This window comes from Heterodontus francisci, chromosome 27 (genome assembly GCF_036365525.1).
Source record: "Heterodontus francisci isolate sHetFra1 chromosome 27, sHetFra1.hap1, whole genome shotgun sequence".
In the NCBI taxonomy this organism is placed as follows: Eukaryota; Metazoa; Chordata; class Chondrichthyes; order Heterodontiformes; family Heterodontidae; genus Heterodontus; species Heterodontus francisci.
Genome location: NC_090397.1, coordinates 27,858,656 through 27,878,558, shown reverse-complemented (window position 1 = coordinate 27,878,558; position 19,903 = coordinate 27,858,656). Strand labels below are relative to the sequence as shown.

Genomic DNA, 19,903 nt, shown 5'->3' with positions numbered 1-19,903 from the left:
CAGCTTCATCTGAAATCAAAGAGTTCTGATGAAAGGTGATTGACCTGAAACATTAAATATTTCTCTGACCTCAGATCCTGCCAAAACAGCCACCTTTTCCCAGTATTTTCTGTTTCTATTTTATCTATGGGGAATAGAGCGTATACAATATGGACACAGAAACTCTCCTCAGCGAGACACATGAATCTAGTTTAATTTAATTTGTTCAGTTTTCAACCATTTCACCCCAAACTGTCTGGGCTAAATATCAACATGTGCAAAGTAGTGGACTTCCAGTGTCTTGGAGTTGTTGAAATAAGATGAATTGTGTCACTGTACTCGCCATTGTATATCTGTACTCAAACAGATCAGCCATGATCTTATTGAATGGTGAAGCATTCTCCATGAGGCCGAATGGCCTACATCTGCTCCTAATTCATATCTTCATATGTTCGTATGTTCTGATTGAAAAGAGACATCACTCACCAGATGTGGAGGCTGCAGTGGACCCAGTTGTAGTTGCTTTCGCTGTTGCAGTGATTCCTTCTGAAGAACAAGATAAATTATCCTAATCTGAAGATTGTGTTTATAAACTTCACATTTGCATTCAAAACTAATAACGTTGTTCTACAATGGAACTTTACCCGAAATTATGTCGTTAAAAGATCAACATTGAACCACAGAAATCATCAGATGGGACAATCTCTTGGGGGACAGGTTTTCACAAAAGTGCTTTTGTAACTGTTGTGAAATGCCATTGTTTGAAGTTTGTGATGTACTGAACTTTGCAAGTAATTCCATCCCAAAGCAATGGGTTTATTGTCTTCAGGACGGAGCTGATGGATTGGCATTGTCCACGCCAAAGATGATCATCGCGCACTTGTATCAAAAGACTTACTGGTCAATATTGAAAGATACCATTACTTACCAGTGGTAGAAGTGGCTGGAGACACAGTTGTTGTTATTTCTCCTTTTGCTGTCGTTGTCACTTCTGAAGAAAAGGAAAGATTTTCAAAACAACTGCACTCTGACTGCAACTCCAGCAGTATTAATAGAATTCCACCACTAATTATTTTGTTGGCATTAAGGCATAACGCATGAGGTAATTCTTGACGACAGTTACTAACTAGCTTTAAGTAGTTCAATTAAAATAGCAAACATAAACAGTTGATGGATAAAACAACATTTCCATTACAGATTGTGTTTCAAGAGCGTGCTTTCAAGTTACTGTGCAAAAGAAGAAAAGGGAAGACAATTAACAATCGCAACATGTGTTACGACTGAGCGCTCCTGTCAAAGCCACCAATCAAAATATTCGATTCTGATCGTGGTGGGAGAGACACACTGATTATTCAATCCCGTCCCTCCACAGATTGCCTAATATATCATTTAAAACTTTCCAAATTAAAGAAAGACCCAGCCAATTTGTACCATCTATTAACCCCCTGAATGAGGTGAACCAAACCAGGTGTCTTTAAATCAAGAAATTAACAGTTCAATTCAAAGAACTAAATTCTTAAACGCAATGAAGATCTGAACAATATTTAAAATAGAAAAAATTAGTGTCCTTGCAAATTTACAGTCCAGTGTTGCTTGAAGTCCTCACCGAATGTTACTTGAAGTCTTCACTGAATGTTGCTTGAAGTCCTCACACAATGTTGCTTGAAGTCATCACATAATGTTGCTTGAAGTCCTCATGGAACGTTGCTTTCCTTCTCCAGTGAATTTCAACAATTAACGACTTGCAAACTCTTTCAATGGAATCAAGCTGAATTTAGAGTTTTTGAGGGATAAAAGATTGTCATCGTCGAACTTCCCTCTCTTCAATTTAAGTTACCCAACGTCTCTGTTTCAGCTTGACTTTTTTAGAACTTTGAGAGATAATAATTAAACGGACTAAAAATCCTATTCCTTCTGTTTAAATGGTTGACAGCTCTTTTTCAGGTTTGCTAAACACTGCAGCTGTCTGTGTCACTGTATTTGTGTTCTGTTCGAACAAACTGTCTTCAACTAAAAACCAGTTCAAAATTGAATTGTAACAAATGTATTGCATGAGACTCACTCCCAGTGGCTGTTTCTGTGATATCGAGAATGAACACTTTGAATCGCAGTCTCCAAATGGCTATATGTAAGGCAACCAAAATGCACCTTCCTTTCACTCCTGAGACTTGCTGGTTCTTAAAGCAATACTCACCCCTTGCAACCCGAAAGGCAAAGCGCATATTCCGAAAAAAAACTCCAAGAAAAGGACACATGTCAAAGGAACATCATTTGATAAGATGTGTTATTGAATCTACCAGAATTTGAAAATAATGCTGAGTACCACCATCAACATGAAATGCAAATTTTCTGTTTCATTGAAATGTCACAGAACGATTTCAAAAATGGTCAGTAAAAGTCGCAAATAAGCAGAGATTAAGGGATTGAGACACAAAATACTGCAGATGTAAGAAATCAAAAATAAAAACAGAAAATGCTGCATAAACTCAGCAGCCCAGTTAGTACCTGTGGAGAGAAACAGTGTTAAAGTTTCAGGTTCATGACCTTTCACCAATTACCATCAGTTTCATCTGAAATCAAAGAGTTCTGATGAAAGGTGATTGACCTGAAACATTAAATATTTCTCTGACCTCAGATCCTGCCAAAACAGCCACCTTTTCCCAGTATTTTCTGTTTCTATTTTATCTATGGGGAAGAGAGCGTATACAATATGGACACAGAAACTCTCCTCAGCTAGACACATGAATCTAGTTTCATTTAATTTGTTCAGTTTTCAACCATTTCACCCCGAACTGTCTGGGCTAAATATCAACATGTGCAAAGTAGTGGACTTCCAGCGTCCTGGAGTTGTTGAAATAAGATGAATTGTGTCACTGTACTCGCCATTGTATATCTGTACTCAAACAGATCAGCCATGATCTTATTGAATGGTGAAGCATTCTCCATGAGGCCGAATGGCCTACATCTGCTCCTAATTCATATCTTCATATGTTCGTATGTTCTGATTCAAAAGAGACATCACTCACCAGATGTGGAGGCTGTAGTGGACCCAGTTGTAGTTGCTTTCGCTGTTGCAGTGATTCCTTCTGAAGAACAAGATAAATTATCCTAATCTGAAGATTGTGTTTATAAACTTCACATTTGCATTCAAAACTAACAACGTTGTTCTACAATGGAACTTTATCCGAAATTATGTCGTTAAAAGATCAACATTGAACCACAGAAATCATCAGATGGGACAATCTCTTGGGGGACAAGTTTTCACAAAAGTGCTTTTGTAACTGTTGTGAAATGCCATTGTTTGAAGTTTGTGATGTACTGAACTTTGCAAGTAATTCCATCCCAAAGCAATGGGTTTATTGTCTTCAGGACGGAGCTGATGGATTGGCATTGTCCACGCCAAAGATGATCATCGTGCACTTGTATCAAAAGACTTACTGGTCAATATTGAAAGATACCATGACTTACCAGTGGTAGAAGTGGCTGGAGACACAGTTGTTGTTATTTCTCCTTTTGCTGTCGTTGTCACTTCTGAAGAAAAGGAAAGATTTTCAAAACAACTGCACTCTGACTGCAACTCCAGCAGTATTAATAGAATTCCACCACTAATTATTTTGTTGGCATTAAGGCAAAAGCATGAGGTAATTCTTGACGACAGTTACTAACTAGCTTTAAGTAGTTCAATTAAAATAGCAAACATAAACAGTTGATGGATAAAACAACATTTCCATTACAGATTGTGTTTCAAGAGCGTGCTTTCAAGTTACTGTGCAAAAGAAGAAAAGGGAAGACAATTAACAATCGCAACATGTGTTACGACTGAGCGCTCCTGTCAAAGCCACCAATCAAAATATTCGATTCTGATCGTGGTGGGAGAGACACACTGATTATTCAATCCCGTCCCTCCACAGATTGCCTAATATATCATTTAAAACTTTCCAAATTAAAGAAAGACCCAGCCAATTTGTACCATCTATTAACCCCCTGAATGAGCTGAACCAAACCAGGTGTCTTTAAATCAAGAAATTAACTGTTATTCAATTCAAAGAACTAAATTCTTAAACGCAATGAAGATCTGAACAATATTTAAAATAGAAAAAATTAGTGTCCTTGCAAATTTACAGTCCAGTGTTGCTTGAAGTCCTCACCGAATGTTACTTGAAGTCTTCACTGAATGTTGCTTGAAGTCCTCACACAATGTTGCTTGAAGTCATCACATAATGTTGCTTGAAGTCCTCATGGAACGTTGCTTTCCTTCTCCAGTGAATTTCAACAATTAACGACTTGCAAACTCTTTCAATGGAATCAAGCTGCATTTAGAGTTTTTGAGGGATAAAAGATTGTCATCGTCGAACTTCCCTCTCTTCAATTTAAGTTACCCAACGTCTCTGTTTCAGCTTGACTTTTTTAGAACTTTGAGAGATAATAATTAAACGGACTAAAAATCCTATTCCTTCTGTTTAAATGGTTGACAGCTCTTTTTCAGGTTTGCTAAATACCGCAGCTGTCTGTGTCACTGTATTTGTGTTCTGTTCGAACAAACTGTCTTCAACTAAAAACCAGTTCAAAATTGAATTGTAACAAATGTATTGCATGAGACTCACTCCCAGTGGCTGTTTCTGTGATATCGAGAATGAACACTTTGAATCGCAGTCTCCAAATGGCTATATGTAAGGTAACCAAAATGCACCTTCCTTTCACTCCTGAGACTTGCTGGTTCTTAAAGCAATACTCACCCCTTGCAACCCTAAATGCAAAGCGCATCTTCCGAAAAAAAAAACTCCAAGAAAAGGACTCATGTCAAAGGAACATCATTTGATAAGATGTGTTATTGAATCTACCAGAATTTGAAAATAATGCAGAGTACCACCATCAACATGAAATGCAAAATTTCTGTTTCATTGAAATGTCACAGAACGATTTCAAAAATGGTCAGTAAAAGTCGCAAATAAGCAGAGATTAAGGGATTGAGACACAAAATACTGCAGATGTAAGAAATCAAAAATAAAAACAGAAAATGCTGGATAAACTCAGCAGCCCAGTTAGTACCTGTGGAGGGAAACAGTGTTAAAGTTTCAGGTTCATGACCTTTCACCAATTACCATCAGTTTCATCTGAAATCAAAGAGTTCTGATGAAAGGTGATTGACCTGAAACATTAAATATTTCTCTGACCTCAGATCCTGCCAAAACAGCCACCTTTTCCCAGTATTTTCTGTTTCTATTTTATCTATGGGGAAGAGAGCGTATACAATATGGACACAGAAACTCTCCTCAGCTAGACACATGAATCTAGTTTCATTTAATTTGTTCAGTTTTCAACCATTTCACCCCGAACTGTCTGGGCTAAATATCAACATGTGCAAAGTAGTGGACTTCCAGTGTCTTGGAGTTGTTGAAATAAGATGAATTGTGTCACTGTACTCGCCATTGTATAGCTGTTCTCAAACAGATCAGCCATGATCTTATTGAATGGTGAAGCATTCTCCATGAGGCCGAATGGCCTACATCTGCTCCTAATTCATATCTTCATATGTTCGTATGTTCTGATTGAAAAGAGACATCACTCACCAGATGTGGAGGCTGTAGTGGACCCAGTTGTAGTTGCTTTCGCTGTTGTAGTGATTCCTTCTGAAGAACAAGATAAATTATCCTAATCTGAAGATTGTGTTTATAAACTTCACATTTGCATTCAAAACTAATAACGTTGTTCTACAATGGAACTTTACCCGAAATTATGTCGTTAAAAGATCAACATTGAACCACAGAAATCATCAGATGGGACAATCTCTTGGGGGACAGGTTTTCACAAAAGTGCTTTTGTAACTGTTGTGAAATGCCATTGTTTGAAGTTTGTGATGTACTGAACTTTGCAAGTAATTCCATCCCAAAGCAATGGGTTTATTGTCTTCAGGACGGAGCTGATGGATTGGCATTGTCCACGCCAAAGATGATCATCGTGCACTTGTATCAAAAGACTTACTGGTCAATATTGAAAGATACCATGACTTACCAGTGGTAGAAGTGGCTGGAGACACAGTTGTTGTTATTTCTCCTTTTGCTGTCGTTGTCACTTCTGAAGAAAAGGAAAGATTTTCAAAACAACTGCACTCTGACTGCAACTCCAGCAGTATTAATAGAATTCCACCACTAATTATTTTGTTGGCATTAAGGCATAACGCATGAGGTAATTCTTGACGACAGTTACTAACTAGCTTTAAGTACTTCAATTAAAATAGCAAACATAAGCAGTTGATGGATAAAACAACATTTCCATTACAGATTGTGTTTCAAGAGCGTGCTTTCAAGTTACTGTGCAAAAGAAGAAAAGGGAAGACAATTAACAATCGCAACATGTGTTACGACTGAGCGCTCCTGTCAAAGCCCCCAATCAAAATATTCGATTCTGATCGTGGTGGGAGAGACACACTGATTATTCAATCCCGTCCCTCCACAGATTGCTTAATATATCATTTAAAACTTTCCAAATTAAAGAAAGACCCAGCCAATTTGTACCATCTATTAACCCCCTGAATGAGGTGAACCAAACCAGGTGTCTTTAAATCAAGAAATTAACTGTTCAATTCAAAGAACTAAATTCTTAAACGCAATGAAGATCTGAACAATATTTAAAATAGAAAAAATTAGTGTCCTTGCAAATTTACAGTCCAGTGTTGCTTGAAGTCCTCACCGAATGTTACTTGAAGTCTTCACTGAATGTTGCTTGAAGTCCTCACACAATGTTGCTTGAAGTCATCACATAATGTTGCTTGAAGTCCTCATGGAACGTTGCTTTCCTTCTCCAGTGAATTTCAACAATTAACGACTTGCAAACTCTTTCAATGGAATCAAGCTGCATTTAGAGTTTTTGAGGGATAAAAGATTGTCATCGTCGAACTTCCCTCTCTTCAATTTAAGTTACCCAACGTCTCTGTTTCAGCTTGACTTTTTTAGAACTTTGAGAGATAATAATTAAACGGACTAAAAATCCTATTCCTTCTGTTTAAATGGTTGACAGCTCTTTGTCAGGTTTGCTAAATACAGCAGCTGTCTGTGTCAATGTATTTGTGTTCTGTTCGAACAAACTGTCTTCAACTAAAAACCAGTTCAAAATTGAATTGTAACAAATGTATTGCATGAGACTCACTCCCAGTGGCTGTTTCTGTGATATCGAGAATGAACCCTTTGAATCGCAGTCTCCAAATGGCTATATTTAAGGCAACCAAAATGCACCTTCCTTTCACTCCTGAGACTTGCTGGTTCTTAAAGCAATACTCACCCCTTGCAACCCTAAAGGCAAAGCGCATATTCCGAAAAAAAAACTCCAAGAAAAGGACACATGTCAAAGGAACATCATTTGATAAGATGTGTTATTGAATCTACCAGAATTTGAAAATAATGCAGAGTACCACCATCAACATGAAATGCAAAATTTCTGTTTCATTGAAATGTCACAGAACGATTTCAAAAATGGTCAGTAAAAGTCGCAAATAAGCAGAGATTAAGGGATTGAGACACAAAATACTGCAGATGTAAGAAATCAAAAATAAAAACAGAAAATGCTGCATAAACTCAGCAGCCCAGTTAGTACCTGGGGAGAGAAACAGTGTTAAAGTTTCAGGTTCATGACCTTTCACCAATTACCATCAGTTTCATCTGAAATCAAAGAGTTCTGATGAAAGGTGATTGACCTGAAACATTAAATATTTCTCTGACCTCAGATCCTGCCAAAACAGCCACCTTTTCCCAGTATTTTCTGTTTCTATTTTATCTATGGGGAATAGAGCGTATAAAATATGGACACAGAAATCCTCCTCAGCTAGACACATGAATCTAGTTTCATTTAATTTGTTCAGTTTTCAACCATTTCACCCCGAACTGTCTGGGCTAAATATCAACATGTGCAAAGTAGTGGACTTCCAGTGTCTTGGAGTTGTTGAAATAAGATGAATTGTGTCACTGTACTCGCCATTGTATATCTGTACTCAAACAGATCAGCCATGATCTTATTGAATGGTGAAGCATTCTCCATGAGGCCGAATGGCCTACATCTGCTCCTAATTCATATCTTCATATGTTCGTATGTTCTGATTGAAAAGAGACATCACTCACCAGATGTGGAGGCTGTAGTGGACCCAGTTGTAGTTGCTTTCGCTGTTGTAGTGATTCCTTCTGAAGAACAAGATAAATTATCCTAATCTGAAGATTGTGTTTATAAACTTCACATTTGCATTCAAAACTAATAACATTGTTCGACAATGGAACCTGATCCGAAATTATGTCGTTAAAAGATCAACATTGAACCACAGAAATCATCAGATGGGACAATCTCTTGGGGGACAGGTTTTCACAAAAGTGCTTTTGTAACTGTTGTGAAATGCCATTGTTTGAAGTTTGTGATGTACTGAACTTTGCAAGTAATTCCATCCCAAAGCAATGGGTTTATTGTCTTCAGGACGGAGCTGATGGATTGGCATTGTCCACGCCAAAGATGATCATCGCGCACTTGTATCAAAAGACTTACTGGTCAATATTGAAAGATACCATTACTTACCAGTGGTAGAAGTGGCTGGAGACACAGTTGTTGTTATTTCTCCTTTTGCTGTCGTTGTCACTTCTGAAGAAAAGGAAAGATTTTCATAACAACTGCACTCTGACTGCAACTCCAGCAGTATTAATAGAATTCCACCACTAATTATTTTGTTGGCATTAAGGCATAACGCATGAGGTAATTCTTGACGACAGTTACTAACTAGCTTTAAGTACTTCAATTAAAATAGCAAACATAAACAGTTGATGGATAAAACAACATTTCCATTACAGGTTGTGTTTCAAGAGTGTGCTTTCAAGTTACTGTGCAAAAGAAGAAAAGGGAAGACATTTCACAATCGCAACATGTGTTACGACTGAGCGCTCCTGTCAAAGCCCCCAATCAAAATATTCGATTCTGATCGTGGTGGGAGAGACACACTGATTATTCAATCCCGTCCCTCCAAAGATTGCCTAATATATCATTTAAAACTTTCCAAATTAAAGAAAGACCCAGCCAAATTGTACCATCCATTAACCCCCTGAATGAGGCGAACCAAACCAGGTGTCTTTAAATCAAGAAATTAACTGTTCAATTCAAAGAACTAAATTCTTAAACGCAATGAAGATCTAAACAATATTTAAAATAGAAAAAATTAGTGTCCTTGCAAATTTACAGTCCAGTGTTGCTTGAAGTCCTCACCGAATGTTACTTGAAGTCTTCACTGAATGTTGCTTGAAGTCCTCACAGAATGTTGCTTGAAGTCATCACTTAATGTTGCTTGAAGTCCTCATGGAACGTTGCTTTCCTTCTCCAGTGAATTTCAACAATTAACGACTTGCAAACTCTTTCAATGGAATCAAGCTGAATTTAGAGTTTTTGAGGGATAAAAGATTGTCATCATCGAACTTCCCTCTCTTCAATTTAAATTACCAGACATCTCTGTTTCGGCTTGACTTTTTTAGAACTTTGAGAGATAATAATTAAACGGACTAAAAATCCTATTCCTTCTGTTTAAATGGTTGACAGCTCTTTTTCAGGTTTGCTAAATACCGCAGCTGTCTGTGTCACTGTATTTGTGTTCTGTTAGAACAAACTGTCTTCAACTAAAAACCAGTTCAAAATTGAATTGTAACAAATGTATTGCATGAGACTCACTTCCAGTGGCTGTTTCTGTGATATCGAGAATGAACACTTTGAATAGCAGTCTCCAAATGGCGACAAATAAGGCAACCAAAATGCACCTTCCTTTCACTCCTGAGACTTGCTGGTTCTTAAAGCAATACTCACCCCTTGCAACCCTAAAGGCAAAGCGCATATTCCGAAAAAAAAACTCCAAGAAAAGGACACATGTCAAAGGAACATCATTTGATAAGATGTGTTATTGAATCTACCAGAATTTGAAAATAATGCAGAGTACCACCATCAACATGAAATGCAAAATTTTCTGTTTCATTGAAATGTCACAGAACGATTTCAAAAATGGTCAGTAAAAGTCGCAAATAAGCAGAGATTAAGGGATTGAGACACAAAATACTGCAGATGTAAGAAATCAAAAATAAAAACAGAAAATGCTGCATAAACTCAGCAGCCCAGTTCGTACCTGTGGAGAGAAACAGTGTTAAAGTTTCAGGTTCATGACCTTTCACCAATTACCATCAGTTTCATCTGAAATCAAAGAGTTCTGATGAAAGGTGATTGACCTGAAACATTAAATATTTCTCTGACCTCAGATCCTGCCAAAACAGCCACCTTTTCCCAGCATTTTCTGTTTCTATTTTATCTATGGGGAATAGAGCGTATACAATATGGACACAGAAACTCTCCTCAGCTAGACACATGAATCTAGTTTCATTTAATTTGTTCAGTTTTCAACCATTTCACCCCGAACTGTCTGGGCTAAATATCAACATGTGCAAAGTAGTGGACTTCCAGTGTCTTGGAGTTGTTGAAATAAGATGAATTGTGTCACTGTACTCGCCATTGTATATCTGTACTCAAACAGATCAGCCATAATCTTATTGAATGGTGAAGCATTCTCCATGAGGCCCAATGGCCTACATCTGCTCCTAATTCATATCTTCATATGTTCGTATGTTCTGATTGAAAAGAGACATCACTCACCAGATGTGGAGGCTGTAGTGGACCCAGTTGTAGTTGCTTTCACTGTTGTAGTGATTCCTTCTGAAGAACAAGATAAATTATCCTAATCTGAAGATTGTGTTTATAAACTTCACATTTGCATTCAAAACTAATATCGTTGTTCTACAATGGAACTTTACCCGAAATTATGTCGTTAAAAGATCAACATTGAACCACAGAAATCATCAGATGGGACAATCTCTTGGGGGACAGGTTTTCACAAAAGTGCTTTTGTAACTGTTGTGAAATGCCATGGTTTGAAGTTTGTGATGTACTGAACTTTGCAAGTAATTCCATCCCAAAGCAATGGGTTTATTGTCTTCAGGACTGAGGTGATGAGTTGGCATTGTCCACGCCAAAGATGATCATCGCGCACTTGTATCAAAAGACTTACTGGTCAATATTGAAAGATACCATTACTTACTAGTTGTAGAAGTGGCTGGAGATACAGTTGTTGTTATTTCTCCTTTTGTTGTAGTTGTCACTTCTGAAGAAAAGGAAAGATTTTCAAAACAACTGCACTCTGACTGCAACTCCAGCAGTATTAATAGAATTCCACCACTAATTATTTTGTTGGCATTAAGGCATAACGCATGAGGTAATTCTTGACGACAGTTACTAACTAGCTTTAAGTACTTCAATTAAAAAGAGCAAACATAAACAGTCGATGGATAAAACAACATTTGCATTACAGGTTGTGTTTCAAGAGCGTGCTTTCAAGTTACTGCGCAAAAGAAGAAAAGGGAAGACAATTAACAATCGCAACATGTGTTACGACTGAGCGCTCCTGTCAAAGCCCCCAATCAAAATATTCGATTCTGATTGTGGTGGGAGTGCCGCACTGAATATTCTTTCCCATCCCTCCACAGATCGCCGAACATATCATTTAAAACTTTCCAGATTAAAGAAAGACCCATCCAAATTGTACCACCTATTAACCCGCTGAATGAGGCGAACCAAACCAGGTGTCTTTAAATCAACAAATTAACTGTTCAATTCAAAGAACTAAATTCTTGAACACAATGAAGATCTGAACAACATTTAAAATAGAAAAAATTAGTGTCCTTGCAAATTTACAGTCCAGTGTTGCTTGAAGTCTTCACCTAATTTTACTTGAAGTCTTCACTGAATGTTGCTTGAAGTCCTCACAGAATGTTGCTTGAAGTCATCACAGAATGTTGCTTTCCTTCTCCAGTGAATTTCAACAATTAACGACTTGCAAACTCTTTCAATGGAATCAAGCTGAATTTAGAGTTTTTGAGGGATAAAAGATTGTCATCGTCGAACTTCCCTCTCTTCAATTTAAATTACCAGACATCTCTGTTTCGGCTTGACTTTTTTAGAACTTTGAGAGATAATAATTAAACGGACTAAAATTCCTATTCCTTCAGTTTAAATGGTTGACAGCTCCTTTTCAGGTTTGCTAAATCCCGCAGCTGTCTGTATCACTGTGTCTGTGTTCTGTTAGAATAAACTGTCTTCAACTAAAACCCAGTTCAAAATTGAATTGTAACAAATGTATTGCATGAGACTCACTTCCAGTGGCTGTTTCTGTGATATCGAGAATGAACACTTTGAATAGCAGTCTCCAAATGGCTAAATGTAAGGCAACCAAAATTCACCTTCCTTTCACTCCTGAGACTTGCTGGTTCTTAAGGCAATACTCACCCCTTGCAACCCTTAAACTCAAAGCGCATATTCCGGAAAAGTAACTACAAGAACAGGACACATATCACAGGAACATCATTTGATAAGAATACACGTGTGTCATGTGACTAAACTGGTCTAACCATGTCTTCTGTTTACTGGGAGCAGGGACTGTTCCTTTGTTCCAACACTGTCTGCTAGTATGCAAAAATGCCTTTCCGGCTAGGGGCCTGGCAATTCCTTGTGATAGGCCCTCTTTTCTTCCCAGCAACAATTTCTCGTTTAATGTCCATGTGGCGGAATTAATATGCCTCATTCTTGGCAGGTGGGGTGCCTGCATGACACTTACCAGTAGTAGAACTGGCTGGTAACACAGTTGTTGTTATTTCCCTTTTGCTGTCGTTATCACTTCTGAAGATAAGGAAAGATTTTCAAAACAACTACACTTTGTCTGCAACTCCAGCAGTATTAATATATTTCCACTGCTAGTTATTTTGTTGACAATGTGGCATAATGAATGAGGCAATTCTTGACTACAGTTAGTAATTAGCTTAAAGTACTTTAATTAAAAAGAGCAAATATAAACAGTCTATTGATAAAACAATATTTGCAATAGTGGCTGTGTTTCAAGAGCGTGCTGTCAAGTTACTGGGCAAAAGAATAAAAGGGAAGACAATTAACAATCGCAACATGTCATGGGAACATCATTTGACAAGACGTGTTATCGAATCTATTGGAATTTGACCATCAATATGAAATGCAAATTTTCGATTTCATTCAAATGTCAGGGTATTATTTCAAAAAATTTCATTAAAATTCATAAATAAGCAGAGATTGAGAGAGACAAAAGCAAAATACCGCAGATGTAAGAAATCTGAAATAAAAAACGAAAGTGCTCGATAAAACTCATGAACTTTCACAGAAAAACATCAGTTTCATCAGAATACAGAGTTCCGATGAAAGGTGATTGACCTGAAATGTTAAATCTTTCTCTGACCGTAGATCCTGCCGGACAAGCTGCCTGTTTCCAACATTTTATGTTTCTATTTTATCTATGGGGGACAGAGCCTGAAGAAATATGGACGCAGAAACTCTCCTCAGGTAGACACACAAAACCAGTTTCATTTAAGTCGTTAGGTTTTCAACCATTTCACCCTGGAAGGAATGGGTTAAATAGCTACACGCGCAAAGTAGTGGACTTCCAGTGGCTTGGAGTTGTTGAAATAAGAGGAATTGTGTCACTGGACTTGCCACTATATCTTGAAAAAAGACATCACTCACCAGGTGTGGAGGCAGTAGTGGACCTGGTTGTAGTTTCTTTCACTGTTGTAGTGATTCCTTCTGAAGAACAAGATAAATTATCGGAATCTGCAGATTGTTTGAATAAACTTCATATTTGTATCCAAACCAATGAAGCAGTTCTACAAATGAACTCTACCAGAGCTGATGTAGTTAATAGATCAACATTCAGAACCAGGGAACCCTGCAGATGGGATAATCTCTTGGGTGAGAGTTCTGCACAAAGCTGCTTTGATAATTGTTGTGAAATACCATTGTTTGAAGAATGAGATGTACTAAACTTTGCAGATAATACCATCCCAAAGCAATGGGCTTTGGGTCTACAGAACTGAGGTGATGGGTTGGCATTGTCCACGCCAAAGTTGATCAAGTTTGTATCAAAAGACTTACTGGTCTATATTGAAAACATCATCACTTACCAGTTGTAGAACTGGCTGGAGACACAGTTGTTGTTATTTTCCATTTTGCTGCAGTTGTCACTTCTGTAGAAAAATAAAAATTTTCAAACCAACTGCATTCTGACTGCAACTCCAGCAGTATTAATAGATTTCCACCACAAGTTATTTTGTTGACAATAATGCATAAAGAATGAGGAAATTACTGAATACAGATACTAACTGTCTTAAATTACCTCAACTGCAAAGAAACAGACAAACAATTGATAGATAAAATAACATTTGCATTACTGGGTGTGTTTCAAGAGCGTGCTTTCAAGTTACTGGGCAAAAGATGATATGGGAAGACAATTAACAATCTCAACATGTCATGGGAACATCATTTGACAAGATGTGTTATTGAATCTATCAGAATTTAAAAATAATGCAGAGTGCCACCATCAACATGAAATGCAAATTTTCCATTTCATTCAAATGTCAGGGTATTATTTCAAAAATGTTCAGTAAAGGTCATAAATAAACAGAGATTAAGAGAGTCAAAAGCAAAATATTGCAGGTGTAAGAAATCTGAAATAAAGACCGAAAATGCTGGATAAACACAGCAGTCCAGTTAGCATCTGTGTAGAGACAAAACATTAAAGTTTCAGGCCCATGTAAAGCATAGCTATCCGACTTGAACCCGACCAGGCCCGATGACATGTGTCGGGTTCGGTTCGGGTCGGGTCACTCTTCCAGGTCCGGCATTCGGGCTCGGGTCGGGTCGGACATGGTGACAGCCAGGATGTAAAGGGGGAAAAGTGCATTTAGACTCCGCATGAGTCTGCAGTGAGCGATTCCATCCAAGGTAGAGGACAACCTCTTTAATATCATCAACTTTATTCTGGTGGTCGTGTTGGGTCGGGTTGGGTCAGGCTTGGGAAAAAATTAAAGGACTCCGGCCGGGTTGGGCTCGGGTCGGATGTCGTTCTGTTCGGCTTGGGCCGGGTTTCATTTGCAGACCTGAGCAGGCCTTTAGGTCCATGACCTTTCACAGAAAACCATCAGTTTCATCAGAATCCGAAGAGTTCTGATGAAAGGTGATTGACCTGAAACGTTAAATATTTCTCTGACCACAGATCCCGACAGTTCAGCCGCCTGTTTACAGCATTTTCTGTTTCTATTTTATCCAGGGAGGTCAGAGCATAAACAATATGGACGCAGAAACTCTCCTCAGGTAAACACTGAATCTAGTTTCATTTAAGTACACTGTACGTGCCACTGTATATCTGTACACAAACTGTTCAGGCATGATCTTATTGAATGGCAGAGCAGGCTCGAGGGCCGAAGGGCCTAATTCTGCTCCTAATTCAAATCTTCATATTTTCCTATGTTCTGATTGAAAAGAGACATCACTCACCAGATGTGGAGGCAGTAGTGGACCCGGTTGTAGTTGCTTTCGCTGTTGTAGTGATTCCTTCTGGAGAATGAGATAAATTAACTGAATCTGCAGATGGTTTTATAAACTTGACATTTGCATTCAAAACCAATAATGGAACTTTACCTGAGCTGATGTAGTTAATAGATCAACATTCAGAAGCACAGAAATCATCAGATGCGACAATCTCTTGGGGGACAGGTTTTCACAAAAGTGCTTTTGTAATTGTTGTGAAATGCCATTGTTTGAAGTTTGTGATGTACTGAACTTTGCAAGTAATTCCATCCCAAAGCAATGGGATTTGGGACTTCAAGACTGTGGTGATGGGTTGGCATTTTCCATATTAAAGTTGATCAATGCACACTTGTATTAAAAGACTTACTGGTCGATATTGAAACAAATCCCCAAAAACTGTAGTGGTGATGTTGGGAATGGCATTAAACAGGAAATATACGATAAAGGAACATTTGTAATTATGGGTGACTTTAATCTGCATACAGATTGGACAAATCAAATTAGTCACAATACCGTAGAGGAGTTATTTTTGGAGTGTATACGGGATGGTTTTCTGGACCAATACATTGAGGAACCAATTGGAGAACAGGCCATACTAGACTGGGTATTGTGTAATGAGAGAGGAATAATTGGCAATCTAGTGGTGTGAGACCCCTTGGGGATGAGCGACCATAATATGATAGAATTCTTCATCAAGATGGAGAGTGACATAGTTGATTCTGAGACAAGGGTCTTGAATCTTAGTAAAGGAAACTACTAAGGTATGAGGCGTGAGTTGGCCATGACGGATTGGGAAACGTTACTTAAAGGGATGACGGTGGATAGGCAATGGCAAACATTTAAAGAGCGCATGAATGAACTGCAACAATTGTTTATCCCTGTCTGGCACAAAAGTAAAATGAGAAAGGTAGCCAAACCATGGCTTAAAAGGGAAATTAGAAATAGCATTAGATCCAAGGAAGAGGCATATAAATTTGCCAGGAAAAACAACAGACCTGAGGATTGGCAGCAGTTTAGACTTCAGTAAAGGAGGACCAAGGAATTGAATAAGAAGGGGAAAATAGAGTACGAGAGCAAGCTTGCGGGGAACATAAAAACTGACTGTAAAAGTTTCTATAGGAATGTGAAGAGAAAAAGATTGGTGAAGGCAAATTTAGGTCCCTTACAGTCAGAAACAGGGGAATTTATTATGGGGAACAAAGAAATGGCTGACCAACTAAATGCATACTTTGGCTCTGTCTTCACAAAGGAGGACACAAATATCATAAGAGAAATGTTGGGGAACACAGGGCTTAGTGAGAGAGAGGAATTGAAGGAAATCAGTATTAGTAGAGAAATGGTGTTGGGGAAATTGATGGGATTGAAGGCCGATAAATCCCCAGGGCCTGATGTTATGCATCCCAGAGTACTTAAGGAAGTGGCCCTAGAACTAGTGGATGCATTGGTGGTCATCTTCCAAGATTCTATAGATTCTGGAACAGTTCCTACAGACTGGAGGGTAGCTAATGTAACCCCACTACTTAAAAAGGGAGGTAGAGAGAAAGCAGGGAAATATAGACCAGTCAGCCTGATGTTGGTAGTGGGGAAAATTCTAGAGTCCATTATCAAAGATTTTATAGCAGAGCACTTGGAGAACAGTGGTAGAATTGGGCAGAGTCAGCATGGATTTACGAAAGGGAAATCATGCTTGACAAATCTACTAGAATTCTTTGAGGTTGTAACTAGTAGAGTTGATGAGTGAGAGCCAGTGGATGTGATTTATTTGGACTTTCAGAAGACTTTCGACAAAGTCCCACATAAGAGATTAGCATGCAAAATTAAAGCGCATGGGATTAGGGGTAGTGTATTGCGATAGATAGAAAATTGGTTGGCAGACAGGAAACAAAGAGTCGGGATAAATGGATCTTTTTCCGAATGGCAGGCAGTGACTAGTGGGGTACCGCAGGGATCGGTGCTAGGACCCCAGCTATTCACAATATACATTAATAATTTAGATGAGGGAACTAAATGTAATATCTCCAAATTTGTAGATGACACAAAACTGGGTGGGAGGGTGATTTGTGAGGAGGATGCAAAGAGGCTTCAGGGTGATTTGGACATATTGAGTGAGTGGGCTAATGCATGGCAGACGCAGAATAATGTGGATAAATGTGAGGTTATCCACTTTGGTAGCAAAACCAGGAAGGCAGATTATTATCTGAATGGCTATAAACTGAGAGAGGGGAATATGCAGCGAGACCTGGGTGTTCTCGTACACCAGTTGCTGAAGGTAAGCATGCAGGTGCAACAGGCAGTAAAAAAAGGCAAATGGTATGTTGGCCTACATAGCAAGAGGATTTGAGTACAGAAGCAGGGATGTCTTGCTGCAATTATACAGGGCCTTGGTGAGGCCACACCTGGAATATTGTGTGCAGTTTTGGTCTCCTTATGTGAGGATGCTGTTCTTGCTATAGAGGGAGTGCAGCAAAGGTTTACCAGACTGATTCCTGGGATGGTGGGACTGACATATGAGGAGAAATTGAGTCGGTTAGGATTATATTTGCTGGAGTTCAGAAGAGTGAGGGGGATCTCATAGAAACCTATAAAATTCTAACAGGACTTGACAGGATAGATGCAGGAAGGATGTTCCCAATGGTGGGGGAGTTCAGAACCAGGGGTCATAGACTAATGATATGGAGTAAACCTTTTAGGACTGAGATGAGGAGAAATTTCTTCACCCAGAGAGTGGTGAGCCTGTGGAATTCGCCACCACAGAAATCAGTTGAGGCCAAAACATTGTATGTTTTCAAGAAGGAGTTAGATATAGCTCTTGGGTCTAAAGGGATCAAAGAGTATGGGGAGAAAGCGGGAACAGGTTACTGAGTTAGATGATCAGCCATGATCATAATGAATGGCTGAGCAGGCTCGAAGGGCCGAATGGCCTACTCCTGCTCCTATTTTCTATGTTTCTATGTTTAACCATTACTTACCAGTGGTAAAACTGGCCTGAGACACAGTTGTTGTTATTTTCCCTTTTGCTCTTGTTGTCACTTCTGAAGAAAAGGAAAGATTTCCAAAACAACTGCACTCTGACTGCAACTCCAGCAGTATTAATCGAGTTCCACCACTGGTTATGTTGTTGATAATGATGCATAATGACTGATGTAATTCTTGACTACAGTTACTAACTAGCTTAAAGTACTTCAATTAAAAGGAGCAAACATAAACAGTCGATAGATAAAACAACATTTGCATTACTGGTTGTGTTTCAAGAGTGTGCTTTCAAGTTACTGCATAAAATAAAAAGGGAGGACAATTAACGATCACAACATGTCATGAAAATATCATTTGACAAGATGTGTTATTGAATCTACTGGAATTTGAAAATAATGCAGAGTATCACCATCAACATGAAATGCAAATTTTCCATTTCATTCAAATGTCAGGGTATTATTTCAAAATTTTTAGCTGAAGTCATAAATAAGCAGAGATTAAGAGGGACAGAAGCAAAATACTGCAGATGTAAGTAATCTGAAATAAAAACAGAAAATGGTAGATAAACTCAGCGGCCCAGTGTTACGACCAACTGCTCCAGTCAAAGTCCCCAATCAAAATATACGTTTCTGATTGTGGTGGGAGAAACGTACTGTTAATTCAATCCCGTCCCTCCACAGATCGCCTAGCATATCATTTTAAACTTTCCAAACTAATGAACGACTCAGCCAAATTGTACCATCTATTAACCCCCGAATGAGGCCAACAATTTCAGGTGTCTTTAAATTAACAAATTAACTGTTTAATTAGAAAAACTAAATTCTTAAACACTACGAAGATATAAACAAGATTTAAAATAGAAAAAAATTAGTGTCCTTGCAAATTTACACTTCCTGATTAACAATCCTCTGATTAAAGTCCATGCACAATCTTCCAGGGTCCGATGAGGAAAGGAAAACAGTCTAACACCCGAAGTTTCAAACTCCTCTTTCTTCCAGCGATGACCAAGGTATATCAACAACTCGCAACCACTTTCAATAGAATCAATCTGGCTTTAGAATTTTTGAAGGATAAAAGATTATCAGTCTAACTTCCCTTCCTTCAGCTTAAATTATTAGAGATCTCTGTTTTGGCTTGACGTTTTAGAATTTTGAGAGAGAATAATAAATAAACAGACTAAATTCTCTTCCTTCAGTTTAAATGGGCTGAGAGTCTTTCTTTCAGGTGCTAACACACAGCTGTCTGTCTGTGTCCCCTCTTAGAACAGTCTGTTTGCACTATAAGCCAGTTCAAAATTAAATTGGAACAAATGTATCTCTCAATGCTCAGTCTGAGTGGTTTTATCCAAGGCAACATGAATGCGCCCTTTGAATCGCAGTCTCCGAATGGCTGTATCCAAGGCAATGAGAATGCATTCTTTGACTCAGTCTTTGCAGCTTGCTGCCTTAATGCAGTATGGCTCTTTTTCCAACCTTAAAGGCATACCGCATTCTTGCCGAAAAAAAACTAC

The 19,903-nt window shown here is 38.4% G+C and overlaps 1 protein-coding gene across 1 annotated transcript in view; it reads right to left on the bottom strand.

Moving 5' to 3' along the window:
* Positions 1-18,553, bottom strand: part of LOC137384934 (mucin-22-like) — a 162,976-nt gene extending 144,423 nt beyond the window's left edge. Inside the window, exons 1-16 of the mRNA XM_068059644.1 lie at positions 18,390-18,553; positions 15,388-15,536; positions 14,016-14,078; positions 13,579-13,665; positions 13,156-13,210; positions 12,647-12,708; positions 11,075-11,137; positions 10,633-10,692; positions 8,533-8,595; positions 8,091-8,150; positions 5,992-6,054; positions 5,550-5,609; positions 3,448-3,510; positions 3,006-3,065; positions 908-970; positions 466-525 (exon numbers count right to left, since the gene is read on the bottom strand). Of these exons, the coding sequence (XP_067915745.1) occupies positions 466-525; positions 908-970; positions 3,006-3,065; positions 3,448-3,510; positions 5,550-5,609; positions 5,992-6,054; positions 8,091-8,150; positions 8,533-8,595; positions 10,633-10,692; positions 11,075-11,137; positions 12,647-12,708; positions 13,156-13,210; positions 13,579-13,665; positions 14,016-14,078; positions 15,388-15,536; positions 18,390-18,553 (1,195 nt within the window). The remainder of the gene's footprint in view (positions 1-465; positions 526-907; positions 971-3,005; positions 3,066-3,447; positions 3,511-5,549; positions 5,610-5,991; positions 6,055-8,090; positions 8,151-8,532; positions 8,596-10,632; positions 10,693-11,074; positions 11,138-12,646; positions 12,709-13,155; positions 13,211-13,578; positions 13,666-14,015; positions 14,079-15,387; positions 15,537-18,389) is intronic.
* Positions 18,554-19,903: the final 1,350 nt, after the last annotated feature.